This window comes from Acomys minous (assembly GCF_964271855.1).
Source record: "Acomys minous genome assembly, chromosome: 12".
NCBI classification, from domain to species: Eukaryota; Metazoa; Chordata; class Mammalia; order Rodentia; family Muridae; genus Acomys; species Acomys minous.
In genome coordinates, this window is record NC_140493.1 from 21,657,917 (window position 1) to 21,682,687 (window position 24,771).

The window sequence follows — 24,771 nt, forward strand, 5'->3', positions numbered from 1 at the left end:
CAGCCTGGCCAAGGCATCCCCTCCACTATCCTGTTATGTAAGGTTTGTCGTTGTTTTGTTTATTGTTGTTTTCTGTAGCTCTGCATGCTCCATCCTCCTTGTCCAGTAAATCTCCACTTTCTTCAACACCCTGTCTGAACTGCCCCCACCCCTACCTTTATGAGGGGCTTCGCCCATGCACTCTAGCTTTCCTCTGTACATTCTTTGTAGCCCTGGGTGGAAGCAAGTCCGTGCACAGGCTGGCCACAGGCATCAGTTAGACACAAAAGACACTCAGCTGTCATTGCCCCTTGAGGCAATCACAGAAGGAGTGAGGGAAAAATGGCTTCTATCCGCCCCCCTCCATAAATCCAAAGCAACTTGAGGCCAAGAACAGAGAGGTCTTGGGGACAGATAATTGCATCTGAGTCCAGCTGTGTCCTTAATTTGTGGATCTTTAAAGATTTATTTATTTATTATATATTCAGTGTTCTCGCTGTGTGCATGCCTGCAGAACCAGATCTCATTACAGATGGCTGTGAGCCACCATGTGCTTGCTGGGAATTGAACTCAGAACCTTTGGAAGAGCAACCAGTGCTCTTAACCTCTGAGCCATCTCTCCAGCCCGATTGCAGGATCTTTAATGCTTCCAATTCTAAAAATTCTAAATTCTAAGGTTTTCCATGGTTCCCTCAGGGGTATCTCAGGAACCCCCTCTTCTGTCATGGATTCTCCTCGGAACTCCACACCCAGGTCAAATGCCTTCTCTGGGCTTCCATACCCCTTCAGCTTCCCCATCTAAACACTTGTCTCCCTCCCTTCGTCCTTGCTTGCCAACCAGATATAACAAAGGACCCGAGATACAGTGAGTTCTCAGTGAGTTGCTTTTTTGTTCTGATTTTTTAAAACATATAAATGAAAACATAAAAGTAAGTATTAAAACTCTAGGCTCTTGCATGGCCCCTTAGCACAGGGCACCCGATGGGCATATCTGTAAACACGACATGAGGGGAAAACAACAACAGCTCCCCAGTTTCCTCTGGGAGAGGAGAGCTGGGGATTCCTCTCACTAGAACGATGACACAGATGTCAAATGTGATGACTGAGAGTCAGTGGGAACACAGGTGTGAAGGGGTGTCCTGGGCTACATGCCAGCAAAGTAGAATTTGCAGTCCCAGTCCAGCCTGCCACCTGTCACTACAGCCTGAGTTCAGAATGGCTTCTACATTTTAATTAGATTTCTGGTGCTAGGAATTGGCCCAGGCAGGACCTGCAGAATGCCAGGCTCACAGTCTACAACTTAGTTGTAAACCCTTAGCTTGAGTTTTTTTTTTTTACATTTTCATTAAAAATTTGTAGTTTTAGCTGGGCAGTGGTGGTGCACATCTTTAATTCTAGCACTGGGGAGGCAGAGGGAGGAGGATCTCTGTGAGTTGAAAGTGAGTCCAGGACATCCAAGGCTATCACTCTGTCTCGAGAAAAAAAAATCTAGTTTTATTTTAATTACATTTATGTACATGTGTGTGCAGGTGCCTGAGGAGGCCAGAAGGGGTCAGATTCCCTGGAGCTGTAGTTACAGGTGACTGTGAGCTGCCTAATGTGGGTGCTGGATGTCAACCTTGACTCCTCTGGAAGAGCAGCCAATGCTCTTAGCCAATGAACCATCTCTCCAGCCCTGAGTTTTTACATGTTTAAGTGATTAAAAGAATTACAATGGGCTGGAGAGATGGCTCAGAGGTTAAGAGCACTGGCTGCTCTTCCAGAGGTCCTGAGTTCAATTCCCAACAACCACATGATGACTTACAACCATCTATACTGAGATCTAGTGCCCTCTTCTGGCGTGCTGGGGTGCATGTGGGCAGAACACTGTATACATAATAAATAAATTTAAAAAAAAAAGAATTACAATACTAACAATATATTTGTGATATGTGACAATTACATGTCTGGCATTTTCAGCACCTGTAAGTTTTACAGAAATTCGGTTGTGCCCATTTGTTTATGTATGGTGTGTGGCTGCTACACAGTCTCACTACACAGACGGGGCTTGCTTGCTTGGAACTTGCGGCAATCCTCTTGGCCTCAGCCTCGTAAGTGCTGGGATGAGAAGTGTGTGTCACCAGGCTTGACTGACAGAGCTCGCTTGTCCACCCCCAAGCCTGGCCATCTGAGCTAGAGAGGTGTGTGATGCAAGCTGCCAGCTGGCCACAAGGTGTCAGCCGTTCTCCACCAGTGTTTCCACGTGTGCTCCCTGGGCGTCTCAGCATCCAGCGTGTTCTTGGGGCAGGCTGGAGGCTCCTCCTAGTACAGTCGCTGTGGGGGTAATGAGGCAGCCGCTGGCAGGGACGCTAGGTGAACTCAGCTAGCTGAGGGAGTTGGGAGTTTATGGGGCCCGGGTGGGGGAGTACCGTGCTGATGTGGCACCAAGTTGGCCCACTTCTTCACAGCACAGAATCCTGGTTTGGGGCTAAGCTTTATTTGTACTTTGTATTTACAGTATTCTCTCCAGAGAAGCTAAAATTGTCCATCTCACCCAAAACTATCAGTCAAGAAAAGTGAGGTTTTCATGGAACCAGCTAGATCTGCTGCCTTCTGAGGTGGGGATGTGGTACACATGGGGAACACAGGTCCCTGTCCAACACTGACTCCTAAGATGGAGGCTTTGGTGGGTTTTCTCCTCCCTTCTTTCAGAACCTGGGCCTCAAAACTTCCTCTAGGTGAACAAGTACTGAGTACAGTTTGTCAAACGAACACCATCAGTTTGACCAATCGCCAGGGTAAGTGCACAGGAGAATCTGCCATAAAATACTTCTGGAAGCTCCAAGCCTGGATGGACCTCCTTATGCTAGGCTAGATGCTTTGCCTCAGGTTGAGTGTCCTCCATCTGACATATAAGGAAACCCAATTTCCAGAAGTAAGCCTGCTGGGTCCCTCTCCATACAGTGAGCCACCATGTGGTTGATGGGAATTGAACTCAGATCCTCTGGAACAGCAGGTGGGTGCTCTTAACCACTGAGCCATCTCTCCAGCCTAGCCATACAGTGGCAGAGCCAGGATTCTGGCTGGGCCCAACCTATTCTACTTCATGTCCCATGAAAAGTCACCACAAGTAGCATTCATCCATTCTGCTTTCTTTTCTTTTTCTGTTGCTTTTGGGTTTTGATTCTTCAAGAGAGAGTGTTGAAATGTCGAGACAGTAGCTCTGGCTGTCCTGGACCGCATTCTGTAGACCAGGCTGGCCTCAAACTCACAGAGCAGTGGGATTAAAGGTGTGCGCCATCACCACACGGCTTCATGCACTCTGCTTACAAACACTGCATTCTTCTGTCACTGTGTGTCCCCAGGCCTGGCACCCAGTAATTATCCACTTACTAAACAAGTCACTGCAGACAAGCAGTGAGCTGTCCTTCCCTATCCAGTCCCCTAACCTTCAAGCTACATCCGAGAGCCACACCAGGGAGTCAAAGCTGCCAGTGGGGAAATTTAAACCACAAAGGAAGATTCTCGGCATACAATGGATTTTCTGCCTTTAGAGCCATGGGCGCTGTGGGCATGCTCTTCTGTGCCTCCTATGGGATCCCACATGCTTGCTGGCTTTGGTGGCAGGTCCTAGCTCATCTCCTATGATGTCGGCATCTGTCCCTGAAGCTGCTGCTGGGTGTCTGAAGACACTGCTCTAGCTTCTAAGCATTGTTCCTGGATTAAAAACTTGTCCCTGAATGACTGTCATGGAAGGGCAGAGATGTCCGGACTCCAGCCTTTCCCATGACCTTTGGGTAACTTCGTACCAACCTGCTAATCTCAAGGTCCTTCTCAGTTTTTGTTTTTGTTTTTTTAAAGATTTATTATTATTTATACAGTATTCTGCTTGCATGTGTGCTTGCACGCCAGAAAAGGGCACCATATCTCACTATAGATGGTTGTGAGTCACCATGTGGTTGCTGGGAATTGAACTCAGGACCTCTGGGAGAGCAGGTGATGCTCTTAACCTCTGAGCCATCTCTCCAGCCCTCGGTTTCCTTTTGAAAGGACTCAGATATGTATATATGAATGACAGTGACACCAGTGTGCTACTGTGTACACACGGAGGTTAGAGTAGAACTTTTGGGAGTTGGTTCTTTTCTTCCACCCTTAGTTCTGAGTTTGAACCTAGGTTCATCCTTGTACCATCCCTGTACAGCAAGGGGCCTTACCCACGGACTGATCTCGCTGGCTGCAGCTGTCCAATTTTCAACCATTTAGCCAACAGATACTAAGAAGATACTATGGTTATGGCACTGAGCCAGGCAGATGTGGCGCTTGTGCTCGGAGCCTGGCCAAGGAAGAATGGACACCCATTGTGCTAGATGGGGCAGAGCATGTTACTGAGAGCAGCGCCTTCCCTGCTCCGCAGCTGGGAAAGAAGCATTGCTGGGAAGGGTGGGAAGTCGGGGTGATCCCATGAGGCCTGTGGGTCTGCCCTGAGAGTGCTGCACCTGTGAAAACGCTTGCTTGCCTGCACCTGCCACCCCTTGCTTCTCTCTAGCATGCGCTCTTCCGACCTCGGTCAGGCTCAGCTCTGTGAGTGAGTGCAGGGACGTGCCAGGTGATAAACGGCAGCCATGGTACGAGCAGGGCGTGTTAGCTGCTAGGTGGGCTTTGTGATGTTTACTCAGACCGTGGCCATGACAGTTGGATAGCAATTCCCACTCAGCCTCGCTTGAGTTGGAAGGTTCTCTTGCTGTCAGCTCTGGCTGGTTTTGGAGAACGCCACTCCTGGGTACACAGGAGGTATGTCCCATGGTGCTTTCCGTGGCTGAGACAGAAAGGAGGAGAACAGATTGGGAGGAAATCTGACAGAGAGCTGAGTGGAAGGAGGCATATGTGTGCACATAAACACACCTGTTCTGAGAACAAGGTAGCGAAGTGTTAAACAAGGTAACTAGGACAAAGGTGGAAGATGTGGCAGGATGGGAAAACCTCAGGCAAGCCAGCCAACCGCAGAGCCAAAGCTACACAAGGGAGGCTGGCTGCGGTGGCTCTAACCTCAGTGCTCAGGAGAACAGGAGCAGCCATTGGAAGCTAGCCTGGGCCACATCCTACAGAGCATGGCACAGCCCCTCCCCAGACTTTGCAGGGATGGCCACTAGTATGTTTGTGATGTGGGACTTGGGGCTGGCAGTGAGCTGTCCCTTGATGGAGTCTTTTCTGAGCTAGTCTTTGAAGTTTCACAACTAACACATGTGTCTCAGTGAGAGAGCAGCACTGAGGAAAGAGCACCCACTCCAGCTGCTGTCCAGGAGGGCTGACCCAGGGACAGGGGTGAAGCAGGCTAGATTCCCTCACTAGGGACAGAGATGGCCTCAACAGAATTGCTTAGGAGCTGGCCTCTTTCCTAGTCTCAGGCGACCAATCTCTACATGGAGGGTCTCCCCCCCCCCCCCGTATATGTTTCTTGTATTGCATTATCTCCAAGGTGACCACCGCAGTAGAGGTATAACAGCCCATCTCCTGTGTTACCTGGGCCTCCCTGCTTCTTCCAGAATAAGCACACACCACACTGCCAGCCTTGTATCAGGAAGCACTTACCAGAAGTGTTTAATTCTTGCAAAGGCTTGGGAAGCCATGGTAGGGGCCCCTTCCCACTCCTGGAAGCTAACATCAGGGTAGGCAGAGGGGACTCTGGGCTGAGGGCATCTATTCTTTTCCTTCTTCCTCCCCACCAGCAGGGAAGCCAGGCACCAGCACAGACTGCTATGTTGCCCCATTTCTATAGTCCACAGTGCCTCCTCCCAGCCTCTTGTCAGCTGCTTTTTGTAGAAGCCTGTGTCCCCTCCTTGGTACTGGTGGTACCCAAGAGCTTGGTTCTGAGGCCAGGAAAAGCTTCTGTGTGGCCCCTGCCCCTGTCATTCTGTCCAGGAGGGCTGACCCGGAGTCTGTAGTTAGATGATGTCTTCTGTGTCAATGCTCACTCCCCTTAACCTGGACAGGTCACTGTGCGGGGAGGTGGCTGCTTGTCCCGGCAACTAGACCAACCTGATTTCAAGAAACTGAGGCTCTAAGAACAGCCTGACATTTTAAAGGAGGCTAAGGCTAGTCTTTGGCTGAAATTTCACTTAGGAAGCCCTAGTAGGTGAAGAAGGCCATGGACCATCAGGGAAGAAACACTAATGTTCTTGTCCTAGGCCCCGGTCTCCTCCTCAAAACTCCCATCCTCCACAGCGTCTGTAAACAAAAGCTCATGGAAAGGAGCAGGCACAGGGAAAGGCACTCTACTACAGAGGCCGTTTTCAACAGCACCATCCAGGGAGCCCCTGGGGGCACTCAGGCCAGGCTTGCTATGACAATGTAGGAGGGAAAGGGGCTCTTCCCCAGCACGGTCAGATCCTGTCACTGGTTGGAGACTGTAGTATCCCCAACCATACCCCAATTCCACTCAGAGGAGCCAGCAGGAATGGATGTCCATAAGGCCACAATAGCCAATGGCCCAGCGTTTCAGCTTCATCTTCTTCCTGGAGTTTCAAGGCTGGAGCAAGGCTGGCTCAGAGTCCCGCCCCTTTCCCCCATCAACCTCTGGGGTATGGGGAACTGGACAGCACCAGAAATCCAAGGAAAAGGCCAAGTGGCTGGGGCTGCCTTGGATGGCCTATCTTACCAAGGCAGGAAAAAAAATGGCCCTTGTCCCACCTGAGGACCCGTAGAGCAGGCTGGCCCAATGGAGAACAGACACAAAGGAGTGCAGACACCAGCAAGGCTTCTGCTTCATGTAAACAAGGTAGCGGCAGGTGTCACTTGTCCAGCCACTGCGGTCTGCCACAGGTGTACGATGGTTGAGACGCTTCAGATCCTGCCATCTGGGATTCCAGCCCTAAGACTGGATAGAGGCTGCAGGGTAGGAGGCCTGGTGAGGGTCTGATGTGTGGCCCAGGGCAGCATACCTGTCACGTTCTCCTCAGCACAGGACAGGATGGGTGGGCATCTGCAGGTCCTGCCCACCACCACCCTGCAGCTCAGGAGATCACACAGTTGTTGGGCTTGGTGTTACTGGGGCTTCCTTTACCTGCGGAGACAGGGCGCAAACACGGAGGGCATGATGAGTAACAAGCCGGACCTTGAACCATCCATACTGCCAGTGTGAAGTTCAAAGCTAATACCTCTCTTCTAAGCTGCTGATCTGGAATCCAGTTCGACAGGGCGATTAGGGAAGCAAAGGTACTATCTGCTCCAGCAGCCTCACTACGCTCAGAGGATCCCCACGGTTGGAGACATCAGTCTGTCTCCTGACCGAAGACGATGGGGACCCAGGAGCCAGCCACCAGTGACTTAGAGATGCCTGGCACTAGCAGCTAAATGGCCAGGCAGCTTCAAGCTCTCAGAGTGAAATCAAGGGCACTCCCAGGGACCCTAACAGGAGGGTATAGGGGCAACAATGAGGAGAGCCAGAAAGACTGTAGAGCTGAAGCAAGTAGTAGCCCTGTATTCCTAAAGTGGCTAGTTGACAGGGACAGGGACAGGGACAGGGACAGGGACAGGCCCTGGCCTCCTCGGCTCCTTCTGCCATGCAGGTAACTGAGTTGGAGAAGGAAAGCTATGCCTGGGGAGAGTGGGCAGGGTGGGCACACTGCTGTGGAGTGAGGCAGGCAGAGGATGGCACAGCACAGGCCCGAGGTTGCGAAGGCTGCCTTTCTCTAGCCTGTCCCCCCTCCCCCCCTTAGCCTGTCCCCCCTCTCCCCCTTCTGGCCTCTGCATCTATTTCTACCTCCTTCACAGTCTGAAAAGGCTGAACCCTGCTCTGAACTCTGGGAAAGCGGGGGAAGGGGAGCTGTGAGGCAGACCTCACACCTCTGGCTGGCCCTGGAGGCACTGGACACTTGAAGGCAGAGTCCACATCCTCAGAGTGCCTGCTGGCTGCTTTTCCCAGGTGGAAGCCGCTGTGCTACTTCCTGCCTGTTCCTCCTCATACACTGAAGACAATCTCCCCGGCGCTCACACCACCTTCCATATCACTTCAGCTGTGAATTTAATTAAGGTGACGACTGCCTCTTGTGAATTGTAGTAGCAGGAGGCGCACGGGCAGGGGCAGACCCGGAACTCTGGTGCTTCAGCCCCTTTGAGAGTCCCCGTGCCTGTCGAAGGCCACACTGCCCACACCTGCTGTCTGCGATCTACTAGCCACTGCCTCACTGGGGCTACAGTGAACTCACCCCTCAGGGCTTAACTGCAAAACCAACCGAGCCCCTCCTTCTTGGGTGTCCCTTAGACACAGGCAAGTGACTGCCTAGGAGGCAGCGGAACAGGAAACCAGTGGCTTTCTGTGGTGGTGCTGAGGGCTGTGTCTGGTGTGGCTCTGTGAAAGTCATTAAATTCTACCACGCTGGAGCCCCTCGCTGCTGCAGCAACAGCGGATGCATGGTTCCCACTTCCTCTCCTCGGTGGCTTTTTCTGTTGGCTTAAGCCTGGTAAGCAGACACGCAGTGCCTCCCCAGAGGCAGCAGCATTTTGAAGGCAGGTAAGCCAAATCAACCTCTGGATCCCAAAGGTGGACAGGAGTGTGCCAAGGGCACAGGAGCACCCACAGACCCTGTGCCTTGCTAGATCCTTCCCAGAGAAACTGGTCTTTAGCAGGCCCAACCCTTCTGTCTGTAGGGTTGGATGACAGCCTGGTGATATCCCTTACCCTTGGGATTCATTTCCATGACTCTGAGAGAGAAACAGGCCTGAGGGGAAATTCTCTGTGTTCCATCATTCCTTCCATGTTAATTTACCAGGAAACTGCGAAGGGCAGTTGCCTCAGACCCTCTCAGATTAATGTGGAAGAATCACGCCAACCAACCAAACAATTTCTTTTATAACGTATGCGTGGCAGGGAGGAGAATGGCCCAAGGAAGACTTATGTGAGAAAGCCAAGCTGCAAAGAGGATTAGCACTGCCAGGCAGGCGGAGCTGCTGCTGCTGCTGCTGCTGCTGCTGCTGCTGCTGCTGCTGCTGCTGCTGCACTTGGGAGGCAGAGGCAGGTAAATCTCTGAGTTTGAGGCCAGCCTGGTCTTCAGAGTGGGCTCCAGGACAGCCAAGGCTACACGGAGAAACCCTGTATTGAAAGAACAAAACAAGAGAGTGGCACAATTGGAGGGGCTCGGGATGTGACAGACAGGCTGGGGCATGCAGAACAACAGCTAGCAGGCAAGATGCTTCAGGAGAAGGCGTGGCCAGGCCTGTGACGCCAGTAAGTTCTTTCTTCCTTTAGCTTTTAGGCCTTCACATTCTTTGTATCTGGAACATTCTTTCCCTGATATCCACGTGTCCATGTGAGGCACTGCTCAGTGCTCCTTAACCAAAGGCCTTCCCTGGGTACCATGTGACAGTCACGATACTCCCTGCGCTCAACTGTCGCTAGGGCAATGGGCACCACAAGAAAGGCCTTTTGATCTCCGTTCCCTGCTTACTTTAGAACGGTGCCCCACCGAGCAAACATTCCAAAACCATATTCTTTTTTGTGTGTTTGTTTATTTGTTTGCTTCCTTTTTTGCTTTTCAAGACAGGGTTTCTCTGTGTAGCCATGGCTGTCCTGGACTCCCTTTGTGAACCAGGCTGGCCTTACAAACTCACAGATTATCTGCCTGCCTCTGCCTCCTGAGTGCTGGGATTACAGGCATGTACCGCCACAAAACCATATTCTTGTTGGATAAAATAAGTAGGCAATGGTCAGCTATTTGGAGTTCAGACCAGTGCAAACAAGGCTGGATGATGCAAGGTACTTAGCACCTTCCTGAGAGAGTGAGCAGAGGCCCAGGCAGCCTCAGAGGAACTGGGAAGAACAGTACAGCTGAGTTGCAGACACGACTCAGGAGCTAAAAACACCTGTTCTCTTTCAGAGGACCCAAGTTCAGTCCCCAGCATTACTCGGTGGGTCACGAACAACTGTAAACTCAGTTACAGGGGACCTAATGCCTCTTTTTGAACTATGCAGGCACCAGGCACACATGTAGTATACATATATACACGCAGACAAAACAGCTACACACATGAAATGGAGTAAACCATACATATATGAACACTAGAGTTGCTTTGCCTCTGGAGCAAAGCTCACCTCAGTCACATGACCAGAACCCCATGCTGGTCACAGGGCCCAGAATAATCAGCTCTGACTACAGATTCTACACAGCAACTGGGCCTTCCACACATGCTCCTCAAGAGCAACACTTGAGTGACATTCCCGAGTAAGGGGCACAGATCTTCAGCCCTGGAGGCACCTCCCCACCAGTCTGTCCTTGGTTAGAACTCAGATTTTCAACAAAGACATCCAGCCCTAAAGGACAACACTGAAGAGCCTGACGTCATCACCTAGCAGCCACGACCCTAAACTCAGAGAAGGGATGGCAGGCAATCCGGCCTCTAAAGAGGCAGGGTAACCACAACATCTCTAACCAACATCTCTAACCGTTTAGAGACAGCTGCAGCTGCTTTGAGGAGTCTCAGAGACAGACCATGCTGCACTTTCCTCACAGCCTGTCTGTGGTCACAAGGCTGTCCCCTTTTGGAGTTCAAGGATCTTGTTCATGGGGTGTCATTAACATTGCAAGCACCACCTGAGCTCTGAGTGACAGAATTTCACATGATGTCCCTTTAACACTTGAAAACCATTGTCCATTTACCAATGATCCCCTAGGGGTTCAAGAACAGCCCCAGGGAATCCTCGCCTCTAACCCAGTGAGGGCAGAGCTCCTAGGGAGTCTCCTGTAACTAACTGCGCTGGCTGGTGCTGGTCTGAAGAACACTCCTGCACCGGGAGAGCAGATATCAGCACAGCGTGGTGTGCACACCTTTTAACACCAGCACTCAGGAGGCAGAGGCAGGCAAAGCTCTGTGAGTTCTAGGCCAGCCTGGTCTATAATGTGTTCCAGGACAGCCAAAGCTACACAGTGAAACCCTGTCTCGAAAAAAGGAAAAGAAAAAGAAAAAGAAAGAAAGAAAGAAAGGAAGGAAGGAAGAAAGAACCCAAACCAAAACGCGGATAGCTACATTCGGTGCTTCAGGGCCTGCTAACGTGTCTGTTACAGTGCAGTGTGAGAAGCAGACAGGGCAAAGTAGCATTGGAGCCATCACATGCTAACCCCACAGGAGCGAGCACAGTCTTGTGGAGATCCTGACGTCCACTCTTTTGCTGCATATATTCCTTTGACACTGGCATCCCTATGCTATGCTTATGGTTTAATGTAGTGTTGAATTTTAAATTCTTGGCAGCGGGGATTGGTTAAAAGATGAAATGGATCTTCACAGCAACAGCTGTGATACAAGCTTTGGTTTCCAAAGCTTTTTTTTTTTTTTTTTTTTTTTTAAAACTGTCAGCACCACTAGCATTCCACATTTTGCTGAACGTCATCAATTCCTTAGTCTTTACCAATATGGTGAATGCCATCCAGAGAATGGTAGATTTAGTTGACTAAAGCCTGTTTCACAGTGGCTTTAAAACAAAACAAAACAAAAATGCAGATTTCTGTGCCCAGCCCAGCAGTGCAGACTCTATCCACAGGATTTTTAAACAAGAACGCCCCTAGCTGTGCCCTCCTGAGACTGGGAAATCTCTGCCTCCAGAGAGCCTGCCCAGAGATCCTGTATGAGGGCAGGTGGCAAGTGGCCAGGAAGGCAGGAGCTAATTACCTAGTGCAGGGACAAAGCTTAGTTAGAGAAAAAGAAAAAGGCAAAGGACACCAAGATTCAGCCACTAGAGGGGGCTCTGGGTCTTCCAACTACCAGGCTAATTCCATCCTGGCCTCTCCCCACCCCAACCCCCCTCCCCCAGCCCAGCCCCAAAGAAGGCGATTCTGTGAGATTCTCCCTAGGGCCACACCTGGGTTTGCAAAAATTTGCAGGCTGTTTGACAACTATATACTTCTTATCAAGCAATTTTACAGGCTGTCAGCTCTCGGCTTTTTCTTTCTTTCTCTCTTTCACCCACCCTGTCATCCACCCACCTCCGCTCTGACAAGAGGGTGCAAAGACAGACAGGACAGTCAGCATCTACTCTGAGGAACCTCAGAAGCCCTCCCCAGCTTACTCCTCCTCCTCCAGAAGAGGAGACAGCCACTGGGGAAGGGGGGGAGGGCATCGATCAGGTCACCACTGTCCCTTGCATCTTGAAGGTTCCCTGTGGGAGAGGATTCCTTCCCCAATGGCTCTCCTCTCTGAGGAGTGAAGAGCATCCAGCTCTCCCAGGATTGGGGTGTGTAGTCAGCTGCTCAGTGGCTGCCACCTTGAGGAAAGGTACCAGAGGCCCCTGAGCCTAGGGTTTGGGAGGTAGAGAGGGTGTAGGACGGTGCCTTTGGTGGGAGAAACCCTGCTTCTCAACTCTGCCTTTGAGCAAGAAAGAAACAGAGGCCAGTGGCTTCAATAGCGATCTGGGGCCTTGATGGGGTGGCAGGGTGCATGTGTGAGTGCTACCTCTCCGTTCCTCCCCAGGCTGGAGGTGGGACACACTTCAGACTTCCCTACCTTGTTATACACTCTTACCTTAGCCCCTCTGCTCAGGAGACTGGGTGCTCTAGAGAGGGAGCCCCAAAGGCACAATGGGGTCTGCTTGTTGGCCCCATGACCCTGTGTACAAATGCTCAAAAATAGGCAAACACTAACTGCCCAAGTCATCTAAGCGGGAGAATCTGACACCAGAGGCAGCGGGAAGGGACAAGACAATGGGCTTTGCGTTTCTATGGAAACAGCACCTCAGGGTGAGGGGCAGGGGAAGAGAAAGCTTCCACTTGACTGCCAGTCAGGAGTTGGGAAACAGCCCCTTTGGGTTGGGCTTACCCCCCTCCTCTTCCTTGCCAGGTGTTCACCATGGCAACCCTCCTTCCAAATCAGAGCCACAGAGCACATCCGGCATCTGATGCTATGGAGCCCCGGGGAGGCCCAAGGGGAATGGGGATGGGGGACCAACCACCGTTCCATTGAGAGGCCAAGGTCCAGGCCTGGCTTTGAGTCTGCCTGCGGTCATTTCCATGCCAGGCACTTAATGTGCTTTTCCCGATCTGGACTCAAAGAGCCACCACGAGGGAGAAGGGAAAGGGAGTCCCCATGCAGAACCTGCCTGTAGAGCTGCTCAGGAAGTGTAGCCCCACTGGAGGCAGGGGTGGGGTCCTGGTGATCATATCACGCCATGAGACCCCAAGACCTGCTCTAAGAGGCAGCTACGTTCCTGGGTTCAACAGGAGAAAAAGTGGTGTTTCCCTGCTGTAGGTCCTTGACTGGATCAAAGCCAGGTCTATGGGATACCTGTGTCCGGGGAGCCTTGGGCTGCTCAGGACACTTCACAATCAGCTTTCACCTAGTGAGCCAGCCAGGGAGCTGAGTTCTCATCACTGCAAAGCCCTGCAACCACAGAAGGAGGAGGAGGAAGAGGAGGAATAGGAGGAGGAGAAGGAGGAGAAGAAGGAGAAGAAGAAGGAGGAGGAGGAGAAGAAGGAGGAGAAGAAGAAGAAGAAAGAAAGAGAAAAAGAAAAAGAAAGAGAAAAAGAAAAAGAAAAAGAAAAAGAAAATCCCAGCAAAGAGTCCTCCCAACTCAGGGATGCTGAGATGAGCAAGGCTCCACAGCAGCCTGTTTGTCATCACCAGACTCCTGAAAGGTCATATTGATGACTGCTTTGGGAAGAAAAAAAAAAAAAAAAGCCAGGGCTTCAAGAAGTTCCAGAGAGATGGTTAGAAAAGATGTCACCGCATCACCAATTTCTCCCAGAAGGCAAATCTGCTTTTCAAACAGACATGGGAAAAAACCAGTTCTAACTTACCACAGAAACTGGGAAGCTGGCTCAGAGCATCAGTGGGACCAGGAGAAGGTGGGATATGTCTGACCAGGTCAGATTGCGAGGACAGCAAGGAACGGGGTGGCCCAGCAAGAGCCCTAGACTCACAGTCAGGGCTGTGCTGTTTCTTCACATAGTAAAGAAAAGCTGGTCACACTTCGTTCTTTCGCTGTGTGCCTATGAAGGGGATACCACGGAGGAGTAGAAAGAGTCCTCCCAGAGCTGAACACCAAGCAAGGCATGTGTCACTCCTCCCTCTCAGAGGCAAGGAACATGAAACTTGGACCTGCGGTGACTTGCCCAGCCAGGGTCACCAGGTTCAATGACCAGAGGTAGGCTGGGAACGGAGGCCCTTCTGACCCAGGAGCTCCTGCCTGCTTCCTGCCAGCAAGTTGTCCCCTGTAGCCGGGAGGCAGAGCGTCTATAAGGGCCATAAGCTCACCTGACATGTTGGCAATGGAACCCTCGGTGGGCCTCTTCCCCAAAGGAAACTCTACATCAGTCTCAGTGGAGGGGGAGGTGGCCGTGTTGTTGGGTGCCGCAGGCCTCTTCACTCGCCGGCTGAACAGCCTGCTGCTCAAGCGTTTGCCTTCCTTGGCTGGGGTGGCCTCTCCATTGGCAGCTTCTGCTTTGCCGTTCTGGGGGAGCGCCTCTTGGGCTTTGTGCCTTAGGTCTACATGCGCGTGAGAGACCATCCTCCCGTCCTTTGGTCTCAGCAATCTCGAGGGAACGGGCTCCACTGTGGGCAATATCTGCTCTACTGTGGCCAGGTCATTCAGAAAGCTCTCCAGACGCCGGGCAGACTCACCACCACCACTACCCTCCTGTCCCTCTGTACCAGTTTCCCGCTGCTGCTGAGTCGCCCAGCGCATCATCTCTCCTGGAGGACAGCGGCTGCCTGCCACTAAGGCATACTTGGGGTTGATAAGCTTTCGAGCTACGGTAGAGGAGTAGTTGAGGCCACGCCTGCCTGCTAGGCCCAGGTGCTGGGACAAGTTCACCTCTTCAGAGATAGCGTACAGCTCTCGGAACTCTATGTCAAAGGGCTCCACGTTCTGCCCCGTCAGGAGCAAGAGAAGATTCCGGTCCACATAGGAGGAGCTCCAAGTAAAGCTGGGAACAGAAAAGCAGAGACATGGATGGCCCAGACCTCCCCAGTGTCTTACCAGTAGCTCCTTCAACACCCTGCACTGCCCAGCCTCAACCTGCCCTGTCGCCGTGGGCAGACTGCCTGACACCTGGAGAAAGGTGCCTCTTGCTCTCACACTGGACCACTCTCCTTTCAAAAGGCCAAATTCTCCTTCCCTTTCCTTCCCATGGGGCTTGAGGAGTCAGACCTGGATCCACATCTGCCCTGTCCTGTGCGTGTGCCTTGTAGAATGTGGAGGACCTAAGGCAGAGCATGCCATAGGGAGATGGCAGCTTCTTGGGTTTTGTTTTTGTTTTAAAGATTTATTTATTTATTATATATACTATCTTCTGCCTGTGTGTATGCCTGAAAGCCAGAAGAGGGCACCAGATTTCATTATAGATGGTTGTGAGCCACCATGTGGTTGTTGGGAATTGAACTCAGGACCTCTGGAAGAGCAGCCAGTGCTCTTAACCTCTGAGCCATCTCTCCAGACCCCCAGGTTCTTAACTCAAAGGCTTTGAGGCTCAAATGAAATAACACATGTAATACACAGGAACTAAGCTGTGCCATTGCTAGCACTGGTCCACCTGTACTGATCCTTCCCAGAGTGCAGTGTCTGTAAAACCCACACTTTAATTACAGAAGATGACTGGGGTCATTTATTCACTGCTACAGTGTGCTCAAGCCTCGCCTAGATTTTTACGTTCTCAGAGGAAAGAGATGGCTCACATACAGGTTCTCATGTACCTAGGACTCCGCTTTTCAATTCAGATTTTTGAGTCGTCTCTCGGTGCCACATCCATAGCGCTTTGGATGAGAGTGGCCCCCAAAGGCTCATCATCTATTTGAGTGCTTAGTCCACAGTTGGTCAAACTGCTTGGGAAGAATTAGGAGTGTGGCCTTGTTGCAGGAAGTGTGCCACTCAGGGTGGGGTTTGAGGTTTCAAAAACCCATGTCATTCCGGTTAGCTCTCTTTGCCTTGTGTGTGTAGATGTGAGCTCTCAGTGGCTGCTCCAGCGTCATGCCTGCTTGCCTGCTGCCAGGCTCCCAGCTATGATAGTCATGAACTCTAACCCTGTGAGCCCACAAATGAAATGCTTTCTTTCATGGGGTTTTGTCACAGGAATAGAAAAGTAACTAAGACATCTCACATCTCTCTCCCAGATCTTGTCCCTTTTACTTCTTACTTATCCCACCCCAAAACCAGACTTCAACGTACAACCAGCTTCCGGGGACCATGACGAGCTGGCAATGCTTAATGCCTGGGAAGAGTTGATCCTCTCTCTCTGGACTAATCAATCCATCAACAGAAAGTCTGAGGAAAGAGCTTCGCAGGGGGCTGTCTGCCATCAGGACAGACGACGCCTTTTAAAAATGCATGACTGTGGCTAGCCCATTCCTGAACAGCTACCATGAATACAGGTCCCCTGAGCCCTCCCCTGACCTGGCCCAACCCACCTGTAAGATCCAGTGGCTACTTTGTCCCCATCCACCATCAGGAACCTCGAAGAGAGAGTCCCCTTGATTTTCCCCATGGGCATGTAGAAGCCAACTCCTGTCACAGAGCGGACACGGATGTTCTGTTGAGAAGAGGAGAGAGACACCATTGCCCTGTCTGGGGAGACCTCAAGGCTCTGCACCAAGGTCTTTCTTGCTTTGGGAGAGTACCCTACTGCCCGAGCCTACCAAAAATTCTCTGTTTCTTTCAGCCTTACATATTTTACTTTCAATAAGCCCAGGGCGTTCTTGCTCAATGTTCCCCACCAGAGAATTACAGCCCTGTGTTGAACCTGACAGGGAAGTCTGTGGTTCTACAGGCTGAGCACCCCAAGGTGGGGTTAGGGCGGGGTTAGGGTGGGGCCAGAGCTGCCTCCTTCAGCCTCAGCAGCTCCAGGATATATAAGTAAGCATTTACAGGTTCCTGAGTCACGGCTTCACAGAGAAGGAAAAAAGTTTGGGATCTTGAACTTCAGCCTGAGCCCCTGAGCTTGGGAGAAGGCAGGAGGAGGAGCCAGAGGAAAGGGCCCACAAACCTGGGCCAGGATGAACTCACCCGAATGCGGAAGTCTGCAAGCTCCAGGCCCTGACACATCTCCAAAAAGTACTTCACCCCTGCCTCATCCAGGATGATGTACACAGGGACCCGGCGCTTAGAGGCAGCATCCACGATGTCTTGGAATATATCCCCGTCAGTGAAACGATCCATGACCACAGCAATGACCTGGACAGAGAAGGTGCTGCTAAGACATGTTGTGACTGTTACGTGTTCTGAGACACACCTGCCCAGAGAGGACCACCTTGCCTTGGAGCAACTGATGGCCAAGAGTCCAGACCCCTACCTGCCGCCATTCCTGGGTTCTTCATGTACACTAATTTCAGAGCAACTGAATTCTGGTGAAGGCCTGAGGGAGCAGGCTCTGCTGCTGGTACTTCATACTGGGTAAACCCCAGTCCGCTCTGGAAATTTCCAGAACTCTTTAGAAGCCATATCAGAAGAGGACTGGGAGCCTGGAAACAGCTGCCCCTGCTGCCCAGGGAAAGAACAGATGTGAGGAGATGCTATGGCCCGAGGTGTAAGGGAGGAGTTCACTTCCATCAGCCACAGATCCGCATGTCCATTGCTCTCTCAGCGGGCCTGTGTACTCTGTCTCCCTGAGCTGGCAAAGTCCTGTGAGTCCCCAGTGCTGACGGTGGTAGAGCTCCAGTTGGCCAGGCACTCCTGACCTTTGATGTTCAGCCTTCCCCCTCCCTCATCATCAAATTAAGAAGCGTGCTCAGGAGTCCTCGCGTACCCTGACTGGTCCTCACTGAAGCAGAGGCTTTTTTCACCCCAGGGAAGACCCAGTTTTCTAACTTGATTGAGCTGCTTCCATTTTCCTTCACAAATCATCTCCCGTCCCGTCTCTAAGGGTTTTCTTGGGGGCCCCTAATACTGTAGACGCACCACTTTCTACTTATATGATCTTAGGCAGGATACTAGATCTCAGTAAGCCTGTTTCTTCATCTGCAAAGTGCAGATGCCCTGAGGATAAGAGATAAGGCATGTGAGGTGCCACACACCCAAGTACAGTAGTGGAAAATACAGACTCTTCAGCCAGGTCAATTCCACACTTGGCCCTTTGGTACCTGGACTCCTTGGAGTTAATAATGGCACCTATCTCAATGTGTTGATGAGTCAGTGGCACACATTAGCACTTAGAGCAATGCTGGGAAACAGTATGTTCAATAAGCTTCTATCACCTACAACACTGTCACCATCACATCACCATCTTCACACTATACCACAAGTCTAGCCTTTGGGGTCTCCCTATCGCCGCATTTCCTTCAGTGTCACTTATGGCTCTGCCAGTTCTTTCATTTGGCAATCATTAACATCCACATGATGATTACGCAGCCCCCTGAGGCCCAGTGAGGATCTAGAGACAGATAAGAAGCTACAATTGCCACAGGATGATAAGCCGCTTACACAAAGTAACTAAGGCAGAAGGTGAAAGAGATAAATGCCTTAAGAGTTACACAGGTGACATGTGGTGTGCAGCAAGAGACGGGCAGGTACTGCTTCCAGCCGGGCAAGGAGAATAAAGCAAGCATTACGACGAATAGGATGCCCTAGTGTGCCATGAGACAGAAGTAGGGAGAAGAAAGGCACAGGGGGCACTGAGCAGGGGACTTGGCGGGGCTGCTGTATGTGAGATGTGCCCTGGCAGTGAGTACCCGGGCCAAGTGGAGAGGGAATGCGCCTTCCTTGCTTTGAGGGAGCTACAAAGTGAACATTTCTGACAAAAGACACAGCTCCAGCAAAGACACTCTGAGGCACCATGGACCTTAATTTTACGTTAACTTGCCTGGGCCATAGGGTCCAGATACTTCGTGAACTTCCATGGCGGTTGTTTCTATGAAGGTATATTTTTGGGCTTCAAATAGAGCAGACCCTCCTCTATTGTGTGGGGCCTTCTCCAATCAGCCTAAGGCCATCACAGACAAAGGCCGACGTCTCCTAAACAAGAAGAAATTCTGCCTCTGAACTTGTACAACTCTCCCCTAGGTCTCTAGCCTGCTGGCTTAGCCTGAGGTTTTAGACTTTCATCTAAAAAGTAATCTCCTTAGCCCAGTGTGGAGGTACATACCGCAATCCTAGCACTTGGAGGGTGGAGGCCAGAGACTCAGGAGCTCATAGACATCTTTGTATATACAGAAAGTTCATGACCAATCTGGGCTGATGTAACCTAGTGGTGGAATCATCATACAACAATACCAACAAAAGCCAAGACAACCAAGTTTTTCTTGCTTCTCTCTCATCTCTGTTTACACACAGACACAGACAGACAGACAGACAGACAGACACACAGACACACACACACTCAGACACACACAGACAGACACAGATACACACACATACACAGACACACACACACACAGGCACAGACACACAGACACACACACACATAGATACACACACAGACACACACACAGGCACACACAGACACACACACACTCAGACACACACAGACAGACACAGATACACACACACACACAGACACACACACACACACAGACACACACACACACACCCACAGACATAGACACAGACAAACACAAGCATACACACAGGCACACACACACATACACACACAGGCACATACAGACACACACAGAGCTGATTCTCTTTCTCTGGAGAACCCTGAGTATCTAGTAAACATGCACTAAACACTCCCCAAGCACTCATGCACTTTGGGTAACTCTTCTGATCTGATTCTTCACCACTGCGCTACTGGGAGGCCCTGTTAGTCCCACTTCACAATTGAGGAAAGTAAATGTGCAGGGGCCAAGTAATGTGCCCAAGGCCACACAGCTTGTACATAGCAAAACAAAAACAGGCCCATCTGTCCAAGACCACATTTCTCTGCTGCATGATATTTTAAAAAGATCAAATAAAAAAACCTCTTCCTAGAAAGGACTAAAGCCAGACATGTATCTAGCGAGACTGACAAGAAAAGAAGAATTAATTACAGATATGGTAGAGATTTAAGAAATTATAAAATATGAGCTAGGTGTGGTAGAAGAACTTTCTAGGTCCAAATGTGTGCTATAAGACAGTAAAGCCACACCAGGCCGCACCAGGGAACTTGCTGGATCTTGGCACAGGTCTATAAAGGAAGAGGAATGAGATATTCACTGCAGCTCCCCTTGGGAAAACAAAGAATTGGTAACAATTTCAGTGTCTTTGTCTGGAAGACATGGTAAGGAAACAGGTATAGAGTAAGCTGTTCCATAGCTGACTGAAGCAATGGGTGAGTTCCATGTCCAGCTCTTTTTGAAGTCTTATTTTATTTGTAAATATGTGGATCTAAGTGTGTATCACATACATGCAAGTGCCCAAGGAGGCCAAAGAGGGCACAAGATCTCCTGGAACTGGAGTTACAGGAAACCTCCTGAATTGCCTGATATGGGTGCTGGGAATAAAACTCAGGCCCTCTGCAAAAGCAGCAAGCGCTTTTACCGGCTGAGCCATCTCTTCAGATAGTTCCTCCTAAAAGAGTGGTGGCTCAGCTGGGCGGTGGTGGCGCACGCCTTTAATCCCAGCATTTGGGAGGTAGAGGCAGGAGGATCTCTGAGTTCAAGGCCAGCCTGGTCTACAGAGAGAGTTCCAGGACAGCTAGAGCTGTTACACAGAGAAACCCTGTCTCAAAAAAAAAAAACAAAAAATCAAAAAACAAAACAAACAAACAAACAAAAAAGAGTGGTGGCTCACTTCTGTAATCTCAGCATTAGGATGTAGACGTACAAGGATCAGGAGGTTCGAGGTCACCCTTGGCAAGTTCCAGGACAGCCAAGCCCACAAGAGGCACTGTTTCAATATATATATTGAAAATGTTGTAGTGATATCTATAGCCTAATACTATTTATATAAAACAGTCTTATGATAACACATATTTTTCTAGGATACAAACACGTCCGAGAACTTACACTGAGCACAGGAGAAAGGAACGGGAAGAAATGAGGGTAGGAAAAGGGGAGAGAGCCTTTGGTTGACTGGGGACAGTCGTGTCCTGTGAACTATGGAATATGGCAGTTCTTTTGCATGTGAGGCCAACCAACCAACCAAAAACACACACTCAAGTCCTCCAGTGGGGCTGACACAGGCCAGGGTCGGTACAGGAGGGGTACAGCAGCCTTTGCCGAGGAGGTGCATGGTCCCACAGAGAGCCCTCTTTATTCCACGTGGATATAATCTTGATGACCAAAGTGTGATCCCCAGAACCCATGTGAGAGTGGCCAGAGCAAATGTTTGACCTCCACATCCTGGCCACAACTGACCACTTTCTCCCGCCAGTGTTCTCTTAACGCCACAGTCCACTGTGCTCTCCTATTTCTAAACTCTTCCCCAGTATCCAGAACAGGGTCACCTCACGTCACCTAGGACTGCCTGACCAGTTCTCAGCTGACTTCTGGGTTCCCACTCTTACTTTTTTTTTTTTTCTTTTTTTTTTTTGGTAACTGAAAAACTGAAAAAGCAAGCAGGACAGTTAAGACTGGTGCAGGTCTAAGAACGTGAAAGGCCTTTAATCCCAGCACTCGGGAGGCAGAGGCAGGTGGATCACTGTGAGTTCGAGGCCAGCCTGGTCTACAAAGTGAGTCCACGATGGCCAAGGCTACACACAGAGAAATCCTGTCTCGAAAAACCAAAACCAAAAAAAAAAAAAAAAAAAAAAGAATGTGAAAGGCAGAGAGTTCCCAGGACCAGGTTGCAGGAGGCTGGGTCTTAGACACCCTGGTGAGAGTCAGCCATCTGTGTCACTACCAATTAAACAATGAAATATCTGTGGCAGGGGGGGGAAAAAAAAATCAAATGTGCACTGACTTTTGCAGTGTAGTTGTGGAGGGTGATAATTACACTGCGCTTTGGTCTCCAAGGCCCTGCCTGACATTCATGCTCAGCATCGAGCCCAGGAAAACCAACCCCCTATCCCTCTGCGGCAGCACGGAATGCGCCCATGATTCTCCATGCCAGGTCTAACTTCAGGGCTCCTGGTGAAGATGGAGGCCTGGGGTTTACAAAATATATACATTACAAAAAAAAAAAAAAAAAAAAAGACTTTACAGACTCAGAATCCAAGGAAACCGATTTGGTGAGGAGAGAAAAATCACTGCCCCTCCTGCCTGGCTCTGCATCCAGCATCCTTCACCTGGTTACCTACTGAGGCGAGACGCACAGAGAGAGAGAGAGAGAGAGAGAGAGAGAGAGAGAGAGAGAGAGGTTAATTCGAGCTGGCAGTTGTTTAGAAGCTGTTGTAGGCGCACTGGCTAAGAGGCCCTGATGCGGTAGGACTCCTCATGGGGTGTTTCCGTAGCTCACCATCTCCTCCTTTGATAGCCTGCCCGAGCAGCAAGGGCCGGGGAGTGGGAGGGAGGGGGTTAGGGAGCCCCAGAATGCCCTTCCTGGGGCCATTCAGCTTTAATGACTCCTCTCGCTTTCCAGCTTTTTCTTTAATTGCCATTAGAGAACAGAGAGGAGGAAGGCTCTGCTTTGCCCTGCAGACCCCATATGCTTAGATGACCCAGACTACAGAAGGCTCTGACAGATGTCTACACCCACACAGCTGATGGCTGCTGGGACATATCACCTGCTCCATGGGCACTTCCAAATTCAACATCCCTCCAGGCACAGGCAAAGCCAAGTCTACTGGCTTTTCCTCCTCATTGATCAGTTGATCAAATCCTATCAGCCCTCATCCCTCACAGTGCTCTATAAACTCTCTCTGGGTTACTAACCTCTTGTTCCCATGGATACTGCTACCCTAGCATAGGAGTCCCTATCTCTTGTTCAACTTCTGGAATAGCTTTGTGGCTGGTCCCTCCTATCACTTCCATAGCATAAAACAAGGCTGATGACCTAGTTGGTCTCATGACCCTCAAAGGAGTCCAGACTCTTAAGAGACCTTGCATAGGCAGGGCTCATCAGTGGGGCAAGTCTCACCTCTGCCCTACGTTTTGGGTCATTCAGAACAACCTATAGTAACCTTAACCTGGACTTCTCTGTTGCACCAGTGACCACTGAGCCGGAGCTGGAGCACTTTGCTGTGATTTAACAGCATCTTTGGTCTCTACTCAACAGTACCAGCAGAATCACCCCAGGGATGAAAACTGAATTATTTCTAGATACAAACAAATAATGCCTTCTTGCGGATGTAACTCATGTGGCTCAGATCCTTCTGTTTTGGAACCTTCCATAACCCGATGAAGCATCTACAAGGCTTCTAAAACTCCCAGAATTTCCTGAGTCCTTCCCCTCAGAAATGTCAACCACGTTCAGCTTCCTGCCCATCTGTATTCTAAGCAAACAACAGAGCCTCTGGGCACTCCAATGTAAAGTCTGCCCGTCATCTCTCTGTCCCCTCCAGGCTGTGAGCTTCTGATGGCAGGTGTCCACAGAGTCCTTTCAGAATCCCCACCCTTGGCAAAGAGCTCAGGACAGGCCATTCTCCGTTGCTAAATGGAGATATGTGTGTGTCTGTTGTATCTGGTGTATGTGGCTACAGCTTTGCACTGTCTTGCTAGAAGGCAGAGTTGAAGCTCTTCCTCAAGGGCAGAGAAAACAGTGCAGCCGCCTCACCAGCAGCTCACAAGCCCTGGTGGCTTCTCTGCTTACCCAAGTCCTGAAGGAGCAGCCAGCCCTGGCTGAGAACAATACTTACCCAAGGGGGAGAGTTCCTACATGAAGGAAACCAGGCCAGAAGGCAGGGCCTTCCCCAGCATACCAAACAAGCGCCTTTGTGCAACTACAAAAGGCAGCCTCCTCCCTGATAGAGCGCAAGGTCAGAGAGCAGAGAGCCATCTGCATGGCGGCCCACACAAAGCCGCCTGACCACGTCCATACGCAGGGTGCCATTGTGCTCGGCCCCCTACGTTCAGAACTATTTCAAACTCAAGAATCTCTCAGAGAGACTCAGATAGCAATTAGGCCAGTCCCAGTGTTTAAGTCATCCAGTGGGGTCCTAGCACGGCTGGGACTAAAGTTCAGGGTTCTGTACTGCAGGCCTGGGCTTCCCTGCGTCAGGCGTTGTTACCCCCCAGCCACTATGGACATAACCCGCTACAGATTCCTAGGCCACCTGAGGGAACACAAAACCAGGATGCCAGTGGAGACTGTGGGTAGAGAAAGACAACACAGTCTCTCCACATCCTTCCCCAGCTCACATAAGACAAACTAATGTCTCCATGGGCAAGCATGGCTGCAGGTGCACGTAATATCACAATCTCCGCCACTTCTCTGTGGAGGGAAAACCAAAGGCCACGGGACCAGCCTTCCGACCTCAGATGAATGCTGGTGAAAGCCATGTGTCTTGGTGGGGGAGGGGGAAAGAGGAGGGGGTGCTATGGCACTAGCACCCTGTTGGAGACTGGGGCCCAACTTTCAGCCCACATGTCGGCCTTGCAGGGCTGTTGTGAGGTTTGGGAAAGGTAAAGACTGTAAAATTCCAAGATCACCTGTGCAGCTGGGGGAAATCATTAAATTCACTTGCTATCAGGCTAACTCCTCACACCTTTAGCCTTCTGGTTAAGAAGGGCAGAAGCTGGGCAAACAGGTCCAGCTGCTGCCTCCCAGAAGAGCCACCAATCTGGTTATTCTACAAGGGATGGGAGGTTGGTTTGCCGGGGTTCAGAGGGCAGCCCCTCCCTTCTCACTGCTGAGGGCCAGGCTGGCTGGGTCTGATCAAAGCAGCCTGTGCTCAGGTACTTCCGACTGTGGAATCCCCCAAGAGGTCAAGGTTTGCAGGGCCAGTACTCAGTTATTCAGTTATTCAGAGAGAGACACTGGGCTCAGTGGCACACGCCTTTAATCTCAGCATTGAGGATGCAGATGCAGGTGGATCACTGTGAGTTCAA

The 24,771-nt window shown here is 50.7% G+C and overlaps 1 protein-coding gene across 1 annotated transcript in view; it reads right to left on the reverse strand.

Moving 5' to 3' along the window:
- Positions 1 to 5,526: 5,526 nt before the first annotated feature.
- Positions 5,527 to 24,771, reverse strand: part of FAM83F (family with sequence similarity 83 member F) — a 31,189-nt gene continuing 11,944 nt past the window's right edge. The window contains exons 2-5 of the mRNA XM_084751536.1: positions 16,937 to 17,104; positions 16,342 to 16,463; positions 14,194 to 14,864; positions 5,527 to 7,018 (exon numbers count right to left, since the gene is read on the reverse strand). Of these exons, the coding sequence (XP_084607662.1) occupies positions 6,969 to 7,018; positions 14,194 to 14,864; positions 16,342 to 16,463; positions 16,937 to 17,104 (1,011 nt within the window). The 3' untranslated portion in view covers positions 5,527 to 6,968. The remainder of the gene's footprint in view (positions 7,019 to 14,193; positions 14,865 to 16,341; positions 16,464 to 16,936; positions 17,105 to 24,771) is intronic.